This window comes from Lepisosteus oculatus, chromosome 16 (assembly GCF_040954835.1).
Source record: "Lepisosteus oculatus isolate fLepOcu1 chromosome 16, fLepOcu1.hap2, whole genome shotgun sequence".
NCBI lineage: Eukaryota > Metazoa > Chordata > Actinopteri > Semionotiformes > Lepisosteidae > Lepisosteus > Lepisosteus oculatus.
Genome location: NC_090711.1, coordinates 13,871,308 through 13,884,255, shown reverse-complemented (window position 1 = coordinate 13,884,255; position 12,948 = coordinate 13,871,308). Strand labels below are relative to the sequence as shown.

Here is a 12,948-nt window from a genome sequence, read left to right as displayed (position 1 = left end):
TGGGAAAGACAATGACTTTAACAAGTTTTTTTTTTCCTGAAACTAGACTCTTTTATCCTAGATGGGAATTCTTCCTTTAGCTTTCTCTGAAGGGAGCAAGGCTGTTCTTTTACTGTTTTAGCCTGTCTTTGTACTCCAACTAAAAGTACTGGAGACATCCATTTTTTCCACATCAGTCTGGTTTTGGAATTCTTGTGTTTAGGTGGGGTGTATATAACAGGACATCTCCCATGCACTGAGTGGACGAGTGTGGCCCATTTGGTGGTGGATGCAGTTAGATTCAGCATTGGGGAAAACAATCCAAAGTCTCTTGTTCTGGACAGTTGGGATTTGCAACAACCTTCTGTTTCATGCCCAGCCAGTTTTTGAAGATGGAAGGTGGGAGCATACCTATGGATTTTTGATTGGGTTGCAAAGAGGGTGAAATAGCTGTTATTTGGTTGCTGGCTGATTAAATCGGTCTCAATCCCTTGCTTGTAATGTAACCTCAATCACACCTATGTTTGATGATAGACCTCTAAAAATCAGGTGAGTGCTTAATCGCTATTGTATCTTGTATGTTTTCCCTACTGGCATTCAGTGGACCAAACTAATTTGCTGATTCTGCTTGGTCTTCATAGTCTTGCTTTTCTAATGGATTAAGCTCCTTTTTCAACTACTCTTGACACCTTAGCTCAGTAGTTTCCCAATCCTGGTCCCAGTGACCCATTATACCGGTTGGTTTTTGATTGCTAGTTTTTTTTTATAACTGAATAGTTTAAAACATATTTTTCATAGTAAATTAGTCACTTTGTCAGGTTGTGCAATCTTCAGATTACATTGTTTTTGGCTGAATTATTTTAATACAAATCCTGAAGCTCACCCTTTACCAAACGGGTGTTCTCATGGACAAGGTGTGAAGCCAGAAAAGCACATTATGCAATCTAAAGAACATGAGTGATTACAAACGAAAGGAGAACCTCTGTCATATATTGTCCACCTAGTATATAGTAGCTAATTAAACCCATGGTCACATCTTAAGCAAGGTCTCGGATTCAGTAACATGGTTGGGCAACTTGCTCTGTATTCCCAGAAAGCTTTTTGTGCAGGTAAGTGCCTTCTGTCCTCTTTTTTTTTTTCCTCAAATGTTTAAACACACAGTTCTTTAAACAGTATTGCCTATTGTTACTGGTTCTGCCTTACAAACTGAAATAAAGCTTGCTTCCTTTTTTGCAGAAGTGGTCCCAAAACCCAAATCCAGTCAGGAGCATGTTGCTCACAGGCGCAGTCCTGAATCTTCCACGGAGCTCTTCACCAGTCACAGTTAGAGATCACCTTAAAAGGAGGTAAGAGACCCTGGGCTGCCAGACCTGGCTTACTGATGAGTTCAGCAACGAATGGTACATTCACATCAGGTGTGAAAAAATGGGTATCCATCTTGACACTCACTACACTCAGTAGTGCAGTTAGTCCTGCAAATGTCAAATCTTGATGTTATTTTTGGGGGGATATACAGTATACTCAGAGTAAATCAATTAAACACATTGGGTCATGATTTGGTGGAGTTTCTCCAGGATTCTATGTGCTAAAAGGTGTCTTCAAGTTTTTGAATGATGCTATACAAAATATTCTGTGAGGCATGCTCATGTTAAACCCAGGTAATGCTCCATAGTCTTATGAGCTGTTACATCTGGTATGCAGATTTGTATAACCAGAAGGTTTACACTCTCCAGAACAAAGCTTTTAAGCACTTTACATTTCTTTTCATGTATAATATCAGGGTCTACTAATTCTGGTAGTAAAATTACTTTTCATTTGGTTTGATCTCATGAACCTGATTACATAGTTTGGTGCTCTATACTTATACAATCAGCTTTTAAAATACTGATTTAGAGGATCCTATACTTGCTTCCTTCGCTGGCTAAAATGAAGGCACTCCTAGCCTTAAATGCTATAAATGCTTGATTCTCAGATTCTTGCTGCATTAAAGGCTCTTCTCTCTCTGATCTTTGCTTCTTAAGTGATTTGTAGCCTTGAAAACCCTTGTTCATTTAGCAACCATAGCAACAAACCAGATGGCAAGTGTTCAGGTGTTACAAAAGTAAAGAAAATAAGGAAGTCGTTCACCTGCCTCTAAAAGATGTAGCAGTAGAAAGCACTGAAAAAGGAGAGTTGTTGAAAGAGCTTTGGATTGGCTTGACCTTAACTGTGAAAACTGTGTCAAGGTTGGATTAAATTGGCTCAGCTGTAAAAAATATTTGAAAAGGGTTTTGAATACTCAGGTCAGGCCGCTGTTTTGTTGACTTGGGGGGGGGGGGGGGGGGCATTTGTGTCACAGATGTAATGATTTAGAGTGGCGCAGTGGTGAGGTCCAAACTCATACTGGTAGGTTAATAGGCCTCTGAGATCACTGGCCCCGGTATGAGTGTGTGTGTTTGTGTCCGCGAGTGCCCTGCGATGAACTGGTGCCCTATCCAGGGTGTACCCTGCCTTGTGGGACTGGCATGTGTGAATTGGATAAAAAAAGTTAGAAAATAGATGGAGGAAGTGGTCAGTCTGTCCCAGCGCACCTGACGAGTATGACACTGCTAGGCCACCAGCTCTTTGAAGACCAACTGTTCCAAAGGAAAGTTCCAGATGCTCCGGTCACCTTGGACTACAGCCTGTGTTGATGTGGCATTACACAAACAAATCGGACATTCTGGTTGTAAAAAAGTTTTTTTTTTATTTATTTATAAACCCTTAGATGAATCTGTAATTGTTAGTGAGTCCATTCCCCAGACAAGTAAGCACTTTGGCTCATCACTATGCATTATTTGATTAGTTATACAATCAACCACCAGATTTGTCACCTCTCAGTTCTGATACTTGCAGTAACAGGAAGTCATATGAGTTCTCATTATTTTTTTTTAATCGGTAAAAAATTATTAATCTTTCAGCAAGGCCGTGCGCGAGGAGGGCTGGCAGCGGGTAGCGGATCAGAGGTATAACGCCGTTGTACTCAGGGGGAGAACTGGACGTCTGTGCCAATCAGCAGGTAGTCCTGGAGGAGAAAGCAGGAAATACAGACACTGAGGGATCTGTCAGGCTCACAACCCTTTAGACAGCTGGCTTTGACAAAGTGAATTCGTGAATAATCTAGTCTGCCTCTGCTCCAGTCAGGAGGTGTATGGTGAACTGGCATGTTCTGCCGTTTTCTAAGCTGTTCAGTCAAAATGAGCAGTGACCCCCTACAAAAAAACTTCCTCAAACAGCTGATATCTCAATTGATCGTTCTGTGGCAGGTCCTCTAAGGAGCTGTTGTGTACATGAGAAACATTGGCTGACAGAAACAAAAAAGTGCCCTCCTGGAACCATTGATGGTGATTCTAGGTCATTTACATGATCATTTATGGTTTATGCATGTGACTGACCCTGGGTATTAGCTCTTCTTTAATTTGTGAAGCCCTTTAAAATGAGCTGCAGAAGAGTGGCTACATTCTTACAAGTTAGTGCGCAGGTTTCACCGCTTCTCAATTTTTCACATTTCCAGAAAATATTCCCCCCCCCCTACAGTCCTTCTTTTATAGCAACTGTTGCATGAAAGAGTATTACAAGGTCATAATCAGAGTGTCTGTCACATGACTGTCATTCCAGTAAATGTCTCTGACAGTGGCAACTGGAGGTGAAGAACAAGAATGGATTTAGGTGTGGATGTTCAGTAATCAGTTATCAAATACCTTACGCCTACTCAGAAATGAGCTACATCACCATGAGAATAAAAAAAGCATAGAAAAATAAATTGAAGAACTAGGCTTCAAGAATTAGTTATCAGAAATGTGCAACATCAGCATGAGATTGAAAGATAAGCAAAGAAAAAGTAATTAATTGAAGAACAAGACACCACTACCAACTTTAATATGCAAAAGAGCACATAGTGCAATATACTTAAACCTATTTATACAGACTGAGATCCAAAAAAGGGATTTTACCTTTTGGATTTGTAGCTGAGTGTTCACAAGATTCATCTTCTCAATGGTTGGAAGAGGAAAGCCTTGTTGCAGAAGCTCTGTGGAGACAAAGTTTAATTTTGGACCTGATTGGCGAAAGACAATGCTAGTATGCTGTCAGGTTGGAAACAACAGATCAGTATCTTGTCAGTGCTCAATCAAATGCACCAGACTGTCCTAGGGAGAACAATCTAAGTAGATTTAATTAAAAATTAGCTGCACTTCAATAAGATTAGTTTCATGACATTCAAAGTAAGATTTTTTTAAATATGATTCACCTAATAAAAGAATGTGAAAATACCACCAAAAATTAATAAAAATTGACTAATATACTTAGTCTTTTGCAAATCAAAATAAAATGGGAAAATTCTTATTCCACCTGAATGAAATTAAATTTTTAATCTGAAGTACCTTTGTCCTCATTATTTTGTATGTTTAGGAAAATAGAATAGAAGCAGCTGGCAAGAAACATTCAATGAAGCACAATACAGAATTGGATATTTAATTTCAATTTTGGTTACAGAACAAGAGAAAGGAGAACAGCAGACCTAGTGCTCTTACCGTTCACTTTAGGCAAAACAGCCACTTTCAAAACCAGCTGAAAAATGTTACTGAGAGATTGGACCTGAGAAATGATTGAATGGACATGATCAGTTCAGCATAGCAAAATAATCCATTAAGAACACCTCCGAGTGCAACAATCACTGATAAAGAGTACACAGTGTGACTGTTCCAAATATCGTGTGACTTTAAACTGTAAAAAAAAAAACAACTCGTCAAAGACATTGTCTTGGCAAGTCAATCGAATTCTATACAATATGTACCCCCCTCTCCCCAAAATTATATCACCAAAACTTAAGGATTCATAGCAACTAAATACAGAAAGCAATAAAACAGCACTGAAATGGAACAAGATGTATAAAGTCTATACAAAAGTTATATCATAATGTATAATATTTTCTGTCTTATTCTTATATTCCTTTTTGATCATTTCTTTCTACAGTTCAACCTATATTCACTTCATAGAAATTCTGTACCTGAGAGTTCAGTAGAAAGACCAAATCCAATTTTACCAAGAGTCACTGGCTCACGAGGATGCAAATAAAAACCTAGAGACCCTGGTTATTGACTCGGCAGAATTTATTTGATTCTCCTTCTCGGATCGCAACGTCTTAATTAAACCGGTCAAGTGGAGAAGAGGTCAGTCCTGCTGTGTTTTCCTGCTGTCAATCGGGTGCCTTGAGAACTGCAGGAAAACTGCACTCGTGAACCCCGATCACATTCCACTGATATCGGCCCTCTCTTCCCCACTGCCGTGGGCTTCGAGTGGGGGGTTCTGATTTCTCCCTCCGTACAGCCATCTGCAGACTCCTGATCCAAGTGCAGTATAGACAGACCTCTGTCTTTGGCACTGGAGTCTGTAAACATTTAATTAACAAATAGCCTTCGGTACATAGCTGTCGGGTTTCGCAGAATAATGCAGAGGATTTCTTCACTGGTCACTTTAACATTGTTGTAACAGATTCTGCATTCACGCACTTATTTCTGATGAGGTTATGCCCGCCTCTCAGTTATTGCCGAAATGTTAAAAAACGGCAGTTGTTTGTTTCTCTGCAAAAAGTGAATTTAGGACAAACCCGGGTCTGGTTGGTAATTAACCGAAGTCGGGTTGGGTCCAGCAGGTCACTAAAGAGACCCCATTCTGCCTATCAGTGGCCACAAACATGCACTGCAGATTTCTACACTGAGACACATAAGTCTGAGCATCATAAGTCGATGAGCCTGTACTACAAAATCCTCAACACCCATCTGCCGAAACTCTGTCAGTTCCGTGTCACGGGTTTCAAATGTGGCTTTCAATCTCTGAACACGGATGGTGTCATCTTTTGAGAAATCTTTAAGATGCTGGAAAAAAAATGGAACATTGAGTGTCAGTGTTCCAAAAACAAATGACAGGTTTTCCAAAAAATGCCTTCAGTGTTTCAAAATAGGTTGGGCCTGCACCCTGCAGATGGACGTTTTGTTTGTTTATGATGCAGTGTTAGTTAGAATCATTAGTTGGACAACCAACTTGTCATCATCCAGTCCTGGGTAGTTTTGACCTTTTTCTGACAAGAAGATCTTAAGTGCATCAAATCTGTGCACAGAGCATGCCAACACCTTTCCACGAGTGAGCCAGCAAACGTAGCTGTGAAGTGGAATGTGCTCATACTGTGTTCACTGTCCTCATTCGGAATCTCTTCAAGCAGAGCTTGAAACTGCCTGTGCATTAAGATCCATCAATGACAAAGTTCACCATCTTCACCACTGAGGTCATCGCATTAAGCTCAGTGTTAAGAATCTGGGCACAAAGATTCTCTTGGTGATTACTGCAATGGAAATTTACTGTTGGGTGGCCAATTTGATCATCAGTAATCTTGATACATTTTACAACCGTAGCAAGGAACAATTGATTGTCAGTTTTCCCAATATCAATTCTTTTTTTCCTTAAAATGAGGAAATGAATGTCTCAATTACTGTAGATTTTCCCCTGTTGTTGTGCAGTGCTTGGGTTTTAGGCAGTATATCTCTTCTCCAACTTTGAGTCCCAGTATCTGGTCATTATGATCCACACACTCAACAAGTGAAACACTAAATACTATTACATCTTGTAACGTATGTCTGCTGTTTGCTTGTTTTCTGTTGTTTTGCTTATATGCCTCTCCTCTGATCTGGCAAACGCAGGTTCTTTAAGTCTTTCTTCATGGAGAAGATCGACCAACACCTCTTTTATATACTCCCTATCTATGAATGGCTTTCCACGATTTGCAACACGTTGTGCAATTTTGTAGCTTCCCTCTATGGCCTGACATTTGCTGACACGACATGATCAAAAAGTAGAAGCACAAGTAAAGTTCCTGACTTCCTTTAAATACTTCACTATGGCCCGTTTCCCTGACTCAGCTTTGTCCACTTCGTCCTTGAATAGATTTTTCAAGCTTTGTCTCAAAATGCTGTTGAACATGCGTTTGACAACTCTCTCACAACACGGAGCACCACCAGCACTGTCTTGATGTTGAACAAAAGTGTTTTATTCTTTCCAAGATGGCTGAAAGGAGCAAACATCTAATTTTGCTTTGCTAGGGACTAGCAAAATTCCTTGTCCAAAATATTTACCCCTGCACTTTCCTTTTCCTTTCTCCTTTTCACCATGTTTTCTCCCAGATGCTTCTCTCACTGAAAGTAATGTAATAAATCTACCAGTCTCTCCATACCAAAGAGCATTCTTTGGGTAGCATAGTTTAGACATTGACAAGTCATGCGTAGTTTCTATATATTTTTTTCCAGCTTAGTTTCTTCGACTGCAATGTGGGTGCCACTCCGAATCAGTTTATGTGCCATACCTGGCATGAGTGCTGTGCATTGCCAACTCCTTTTATATTTATTTTGTAAAAAATGCCTTTTAAAATAAATGCCAACGGGAAATGCTGTTCTGACTCCTGCAGCCTTACAGATACAACATGTATTTTACACCATTTCTATAGTGATCTACTGTCTTACTTTGACCAGAACATGTAAATAAGTGTCTTACCTGAAATGGACCCACGTAGCTTGTGACCAAGGACAGCTTAAAACTGCAGGAAATGATGGTAGTTTGTTATAATTCATTGTCTTTCACATCAATGTGATATCTAATAATTTCTCTTTATTTAATTCAGGGTCACTGGGGATCTGGAATCTATCCCAGCAAGCAACAGGCACAAGGCAGTAGACACCCTGAGCAGCACATCTGTCCATCACCGGGCAGACACACACAGATTCGCACACTCGCACAAGGGCCGATTTTCCCAGAAGGCAGTTAACCTACCAGTATGTCTTTGTATGTGGGAGGAAACCAGAGCAACCTGAGCAAATCCATGTGCACATGGAGAGAACATATAAACTCCACACAGACAGCACCCAAGGTCATGCTAACCACACAGGCACCATGCCACCCTGATATCTAATCAGTCTTTCTGTTTTCTCTGAAGCCTATTATTTATTTTATATGATATTTGTATGCTTATACGAAGCAAAAGCAAGGCTGCTTACCTGTTAAGAGACAGCGAACCGGCCACTTTTACCCCAGAAACATAGACGTTTCCACTCACACTGGCATCCTGAAAGCAAGACCAGCATTAGTTCCCAGATGAAATACCAGACCCACTCGGATACAGAGCTTGAACTAGTTTACAAGTCGCCCCACTACGAAATTTCCTTTAGAGCCTACATCAGGCAAAGGACAAGCTGATATATAATTATAATAATTATTATAATTGCTTACACTTATATAGCGCTTATCTGGACACTCAAAGTGCTTTACAGGTAATGGGGACTCCACTCCACCACCACACATGTGCAGCCCCCTCCTGGATGATGCAGCCATAGTGCGCCAGAACGCTCACCACGCATCAGCTATCAGTGGGGAGGAGAGCAGAGTAATGAAGCCAATTCAGAGATGGGGATTATTAGGAGGCCATGATTGGTAAGGGACAATGGGAAATTTGGCCAGGACGCCCGGGTTACACCCCTACTCTTTTCAAGAAATGCCCTGGGATTTTTAACCCAGACCACAGAGAGTCAGGACCTCAGTTTTACGTCTCATCTGAAGGACGGCGCCTGTTACAGTATAGTGTCCCCGTCACTACACTGGGGCATTAGGACCCACACTGACTGCAGGGTGAGCGCCCCCTGCTGGCCCCACTAACACTTCTTCCAGCAGCAACCTTAGTTTTTCCCAGGAGGTCTCCCATCCAAGTATTGACCAGGCTCACACCTGCTTAGGTTCAGTGGGTTGTCAATGAAAAGTTTGGTGAATCAGGTCTTTGAGCTCAGTGCCTGTATAAGTCAAGAGTGACAGCTGTGAAAATGGACTCACCACACTGAGGATGAAGAGAGGCGTGAGAGTGGAGTTGGGCTGGATGGCGTATGCGGTGATGCTGCCGACGGCCTGCAGTGTCATGTTGTTGGTCTGGAAGGTGACAAATGGCTGCTTGGTGGACTTTACCAGCAGCTCTATCTGTAGGCCAGAGTAGCGCTTGGCAATCTGAAAGTCAGAGGGAGTTACAGATCCCAGTGCTTAAAGAAACTGAATAGAAACATTCTGTGGTGGATTGGTAGATCCATAAGCTTTTAGCTAATGCCTGTAAAAAAAATTGCACTTTACAGACCTGTATTTAGAAAAAGAGCAACAACAGCTGTTAATGTGTAGCTGATAAAATAACATATTGTAAGAACGTTAAAGCAAAGCTGATCATGCAGTATTATCAATGTATTAGAGGTTTCTGTTTCACTACCGTGCATCTGTATTTAAGATGATTTCATTTTTTGTAGACATTAAAGTCCCTTTAATTATCTTGACACCAACCATCCACTGTACACGAAAATTAAAAACTGTACTGAAGTGCTGTGAACTGTTGGAAGATAAAGAGAAACTGGACAACCTCAGGAATGAAGGCCCCAAAGGTTTTGGTGTTCAGTCTCAGGGGTGAGGATTTTGGAATCTGTGAATAAAACAAAGTTAGTTCGTTTTCTTAATCAGTTATCAATTAACAGAAGGGAGTCCTATTTTCTAAGAAATCATAGATGTTTACAGTAATGTAAAGTATGGAAAAATTTAAAGGTTTAAGTGTTTTTAATGAAAACAGTGAAGTGAGTTAAGAATAGGTGCAACAATGGTGGAACATACAAATATTAAACAAAAAAACGACAAATATGCAAGTCATCTACACAAATTCAGTATCCTCGAACAAACTCACTTGGAAAACTCACTTATATGCACTTCCTTACTGACCCCTTTTCTGTTCCTTCACACACATACCTATGTTTTTTATCAAAACCCGTTTAACTAATTATTTAAAATTAAACATTGACTTAAGTGCTAAGTGCAGAGTTCTGTACTGATGTTTGTGAGGATTGACGACAACCCAGTCACTTTCACCCCTTCCTCACCTTATTTCTTTGAAAGCTACATATATATAGTACAGAAAATCCTCCTTTTGCATTTCATCTCGCATTTCTCTCCTGCACCCCATCTCCACCTTTAGAGATACCCCTTAGTTGACTTCTCAGTCTGAATGGACTCTGGACATGGCCCCTAGCTGAGCAGGACAAATCTCACTATCCCTGAGCGCTCAGTATACATCTAATACTTGGGTGTTGTAATTCCTTTTTAATTTGCTGCTTACTAATGTTTTATAAAGGCTACAGACGCTGGAGGAAATAATTTAACTCAACTTACTGCACATTTACGACCATATTCACAAACTCAAATTCAATCAGTTCTAGAAAATGGCAAACAACTATGAAGATTTCCAAGCGTGGTAGTGTCTCAGAGAGCATGTGGCAGATAAATAGCGAAAGTGGGCTCGGGTGCCAAACCAATTTCATTGGAAATGCAGACAAATTTGATTGAATCCACTGGCCATTTGCCTGTTTTCTCCTAGATCGATAGAGTTTGCAGCTGTAATCTATCTGTGAGTGTCAGTCGGAAATTAGAATAGTCTACTTGTTTTATGCGAAGGGGGCATCTTTGTGTGTTGATTCAGAGGCCTGAAGTGTGTGATATAAATAAAACGTGGACATATTCTTTCAGATTTCACCTAGTTCAATGTTGAAATGTATTTGTTGAAATTATTGAAAGGCTGAATGCTTTGTTTCACCCACTCTACCACTCTGAGCAGTTCCTATGCCTGGTGTTAGCAATCAGATTGCATGATGTGTGGTATGGAAAATCAACACTGGTGTTGTTGCTTACAGCTGGAGAGTGAGCTAATATACAGAAAGCGGGGGAAGATTTTTAGGCACTGTAGGTACAATGTTTCCTATAACATGCAGGTGTGGTGTTCACAAATGTTTATGGAAAATGTAGGTCGTATCTGAAGAGGAAAATGTACTCTTTAGCTTTGCTGCAAACTCCACCCCTGATGCAGAGTAGAGTGGCACATTATAGGGATTGATCACTCCTGTCAGAATAATATTTTATATGAATCATCAGTTAAATCATGTCCTAAAGCAAATGGAATTTGTTCCGGTTGAGCAAATCAAGTTACTTCAGGATCTGTTGGGATGATCGATTGAAGTTGGTAACCATTGTGGAACAGACTTTTGAACAACAGCTAGATCACAGGACCAAACAGAAGCATGACAAAAGAATGCGATATCTTTGGTGGCCTCATCCTGACAGCCGTCATTACCCTGCAAAATTTCCCAGAGTAGTTTAGGGTATTTCTCCTGAACATTTAATTTTCATACCAAAGCAACTTTGTTTAATATACTCCATACGTGTTTTGATTATTTTTCCTATTATTTGTATGGATCTTGGGCCATATGCTGGCACAGTGGTTAGCACTGCTGCCTCTCAGAGACCCTCAATTCAATTCTGGACTGGGGTACTATCTGTGTGGAGTTTGTATGGTCTCTCTGCATTCACATGGGTTTCCTCCAGGTGCTCCAGTTTCCTCCCACAGTCCAAAGACATACTGGTAGGTTAATTGTCTTCTGGGAAAACCAACCCTGGTGTGAGTGTGTGTCTGCCCTGAGATGGACTGTCGTCCTGTCCAGGGTGTATCCTGCCTTGTGCCTGTTGGTTGCTGGGATAGGCTCCAGCACCCCTGTGACCCTGTGTGGGATGAAGCCGTTAAAAAAAATGGAGGGATGTACTGTTCTTTGTCACACGTTACTGTGCTTTTACCCAGTGAGGTAGGGACTACGGTTAGCTGAGGTTTGTGCTGTTTCAATGTTTGCGAAGGCGGGAGACAGACCATGTCGTCCGTGACGTTGATGCTGAGCACACCCGTCGTGCTGTAGACGAAGCCAGCGCTGTTGGGCGTGAACTGGGACACTCCAAAGTACAGCATGCTGTTGGCCTGGGCGGGCAGGGAGAAGCCCGGAGCAGGAAAAGGAGGCTCCTGGTGTTTCCCAATATTATAGAACTCACCCTGCAGAGGGAGGCCGAAAAGGAGAGCTCGTGTTAATTTTAGCTTTCCAACTACAGAGTTATATATCCCTTTGAAATATTTGTCTCTGAAGACTTCACCATGTTGGCTGAAGAGATGATGCTGCATTCATTTTAGGGCAACCATAAACTTTTATTACACTTGCTTTCACACAAATCAATATATTTTTAAAAAAGTGTATCACCTGAGTAGCCAATTAGCTATAGATTAAGGTCTAGGGTGTAGAAGAGAGTTTCAAAGTCTCAGAAGAGTTTGGTAATGGTTGCCAAGCTTTAAAAGATGTTATGTTGGACCCTCTAAGTGTGTATCTAAATTTCTTCAGCTTAAGAAACTGCATCACATTTCTGATCCCTTGAACAAACTATGTTGGGTCAGTTTCCTTCCAATTGAAGAGGGTCCATGCAAAGGCGGGTTGTAAAAGCTTGGCTGTCAGATTGTATTTTTGAGATAGTGAGGGTCTCAGGTGGCACAACACTGCACCAACTATTTATATCTTTTATATTGTTAATGTGTATTATACGTAATTTAAGCATCACATATTCTTGTTGGCTTAAAAATACTTATCAAAAAGGTTTAGATAGCCACAAGGTTGATATTAATATGGTACATTAAGTATGTAGTATGTATACAGCTTTAACATCTGTCTTGCTTACCTTTAAGTTCAGATCAATATAGTCTTTCGTTATAACAGGGGATGAGACCATGGAGTATTCAATCTCGGCATACTGATCCACCTTGGCCAACACTGGAAGATGTATGGACAGTAAACCCACTAATTACACCATATAACTGTATATGAGACAGCAAACATTTACGTCTGTGGGACATTAATGATTGTGAATATTTATTGTATCAGTCTAGCTTTATATTCCACACTGGCCAGAAAAATACACAGTTTTGAAAAGGAGTGGGATATGAATGCTTTCTTATTAAATTCAAGCAAAAACTTTTATAAGAGTAAAGTTCTCTTATAACAATGCACTGAGGCATTGTTCCAGGAGAGT

At 40.6% G+C, this 12,948-nt stretch overlaps 1 protein-coding gene across 4 annotated transcripts in view; it reads right to left on the bottom strand.

Moving 5' to 3' along the window:
• Positions 1–2,872: 2,872 nt before the first annotated feature.
• LOC102686441 (bactericidal permeability-increasing protein) overlaps positions 2,873–12,948 on the bottom strand; it is a 28,457-nt gene continuing 18,381 nt past the window's right edge. For all 4 annotated transcript variants that reach the window (XM_015364701.2, XM_069179420.1, XM_069179421.1 and 1 more), the window contains 9 exons: positions 12,598–12,689; positions 11,750–11,926; positions 9,431–9,490; positions 8,866–9,033; positions 8,040–8,107; positions 7,540–7,582; positions 4,530–4,593; positions 3,951–4,027; positions 2,873–3,022 (listed from right to left, as the gene is read on the bottom strand). In XM_015364701.2, coding sequence (XP_015220187.2) covers positions 2,981–3,022; positions 3,951–4,027; positions 4,530–4,593; positions 7,540–7,582; positions 8,040–8,107; positions 8,866–9,033; positions 9,431–9,490; positions 11,750–11,926; positions 12,598–12,689 — 791 coding nt within the window. In that variant the 3' untranslated portion in view covers positions 2,873–2,980. The remainder of the gene's footprint in view (positions 3,023–3,950; positions 4,028–4,529; positions 4,594–7,539; positions 7,583–8,039; positions 8,108–8,865; positions 9,034–9,430; positions 9,491–11,749; positions 11,927–12,597; positions 12,690–12,948) is intronic.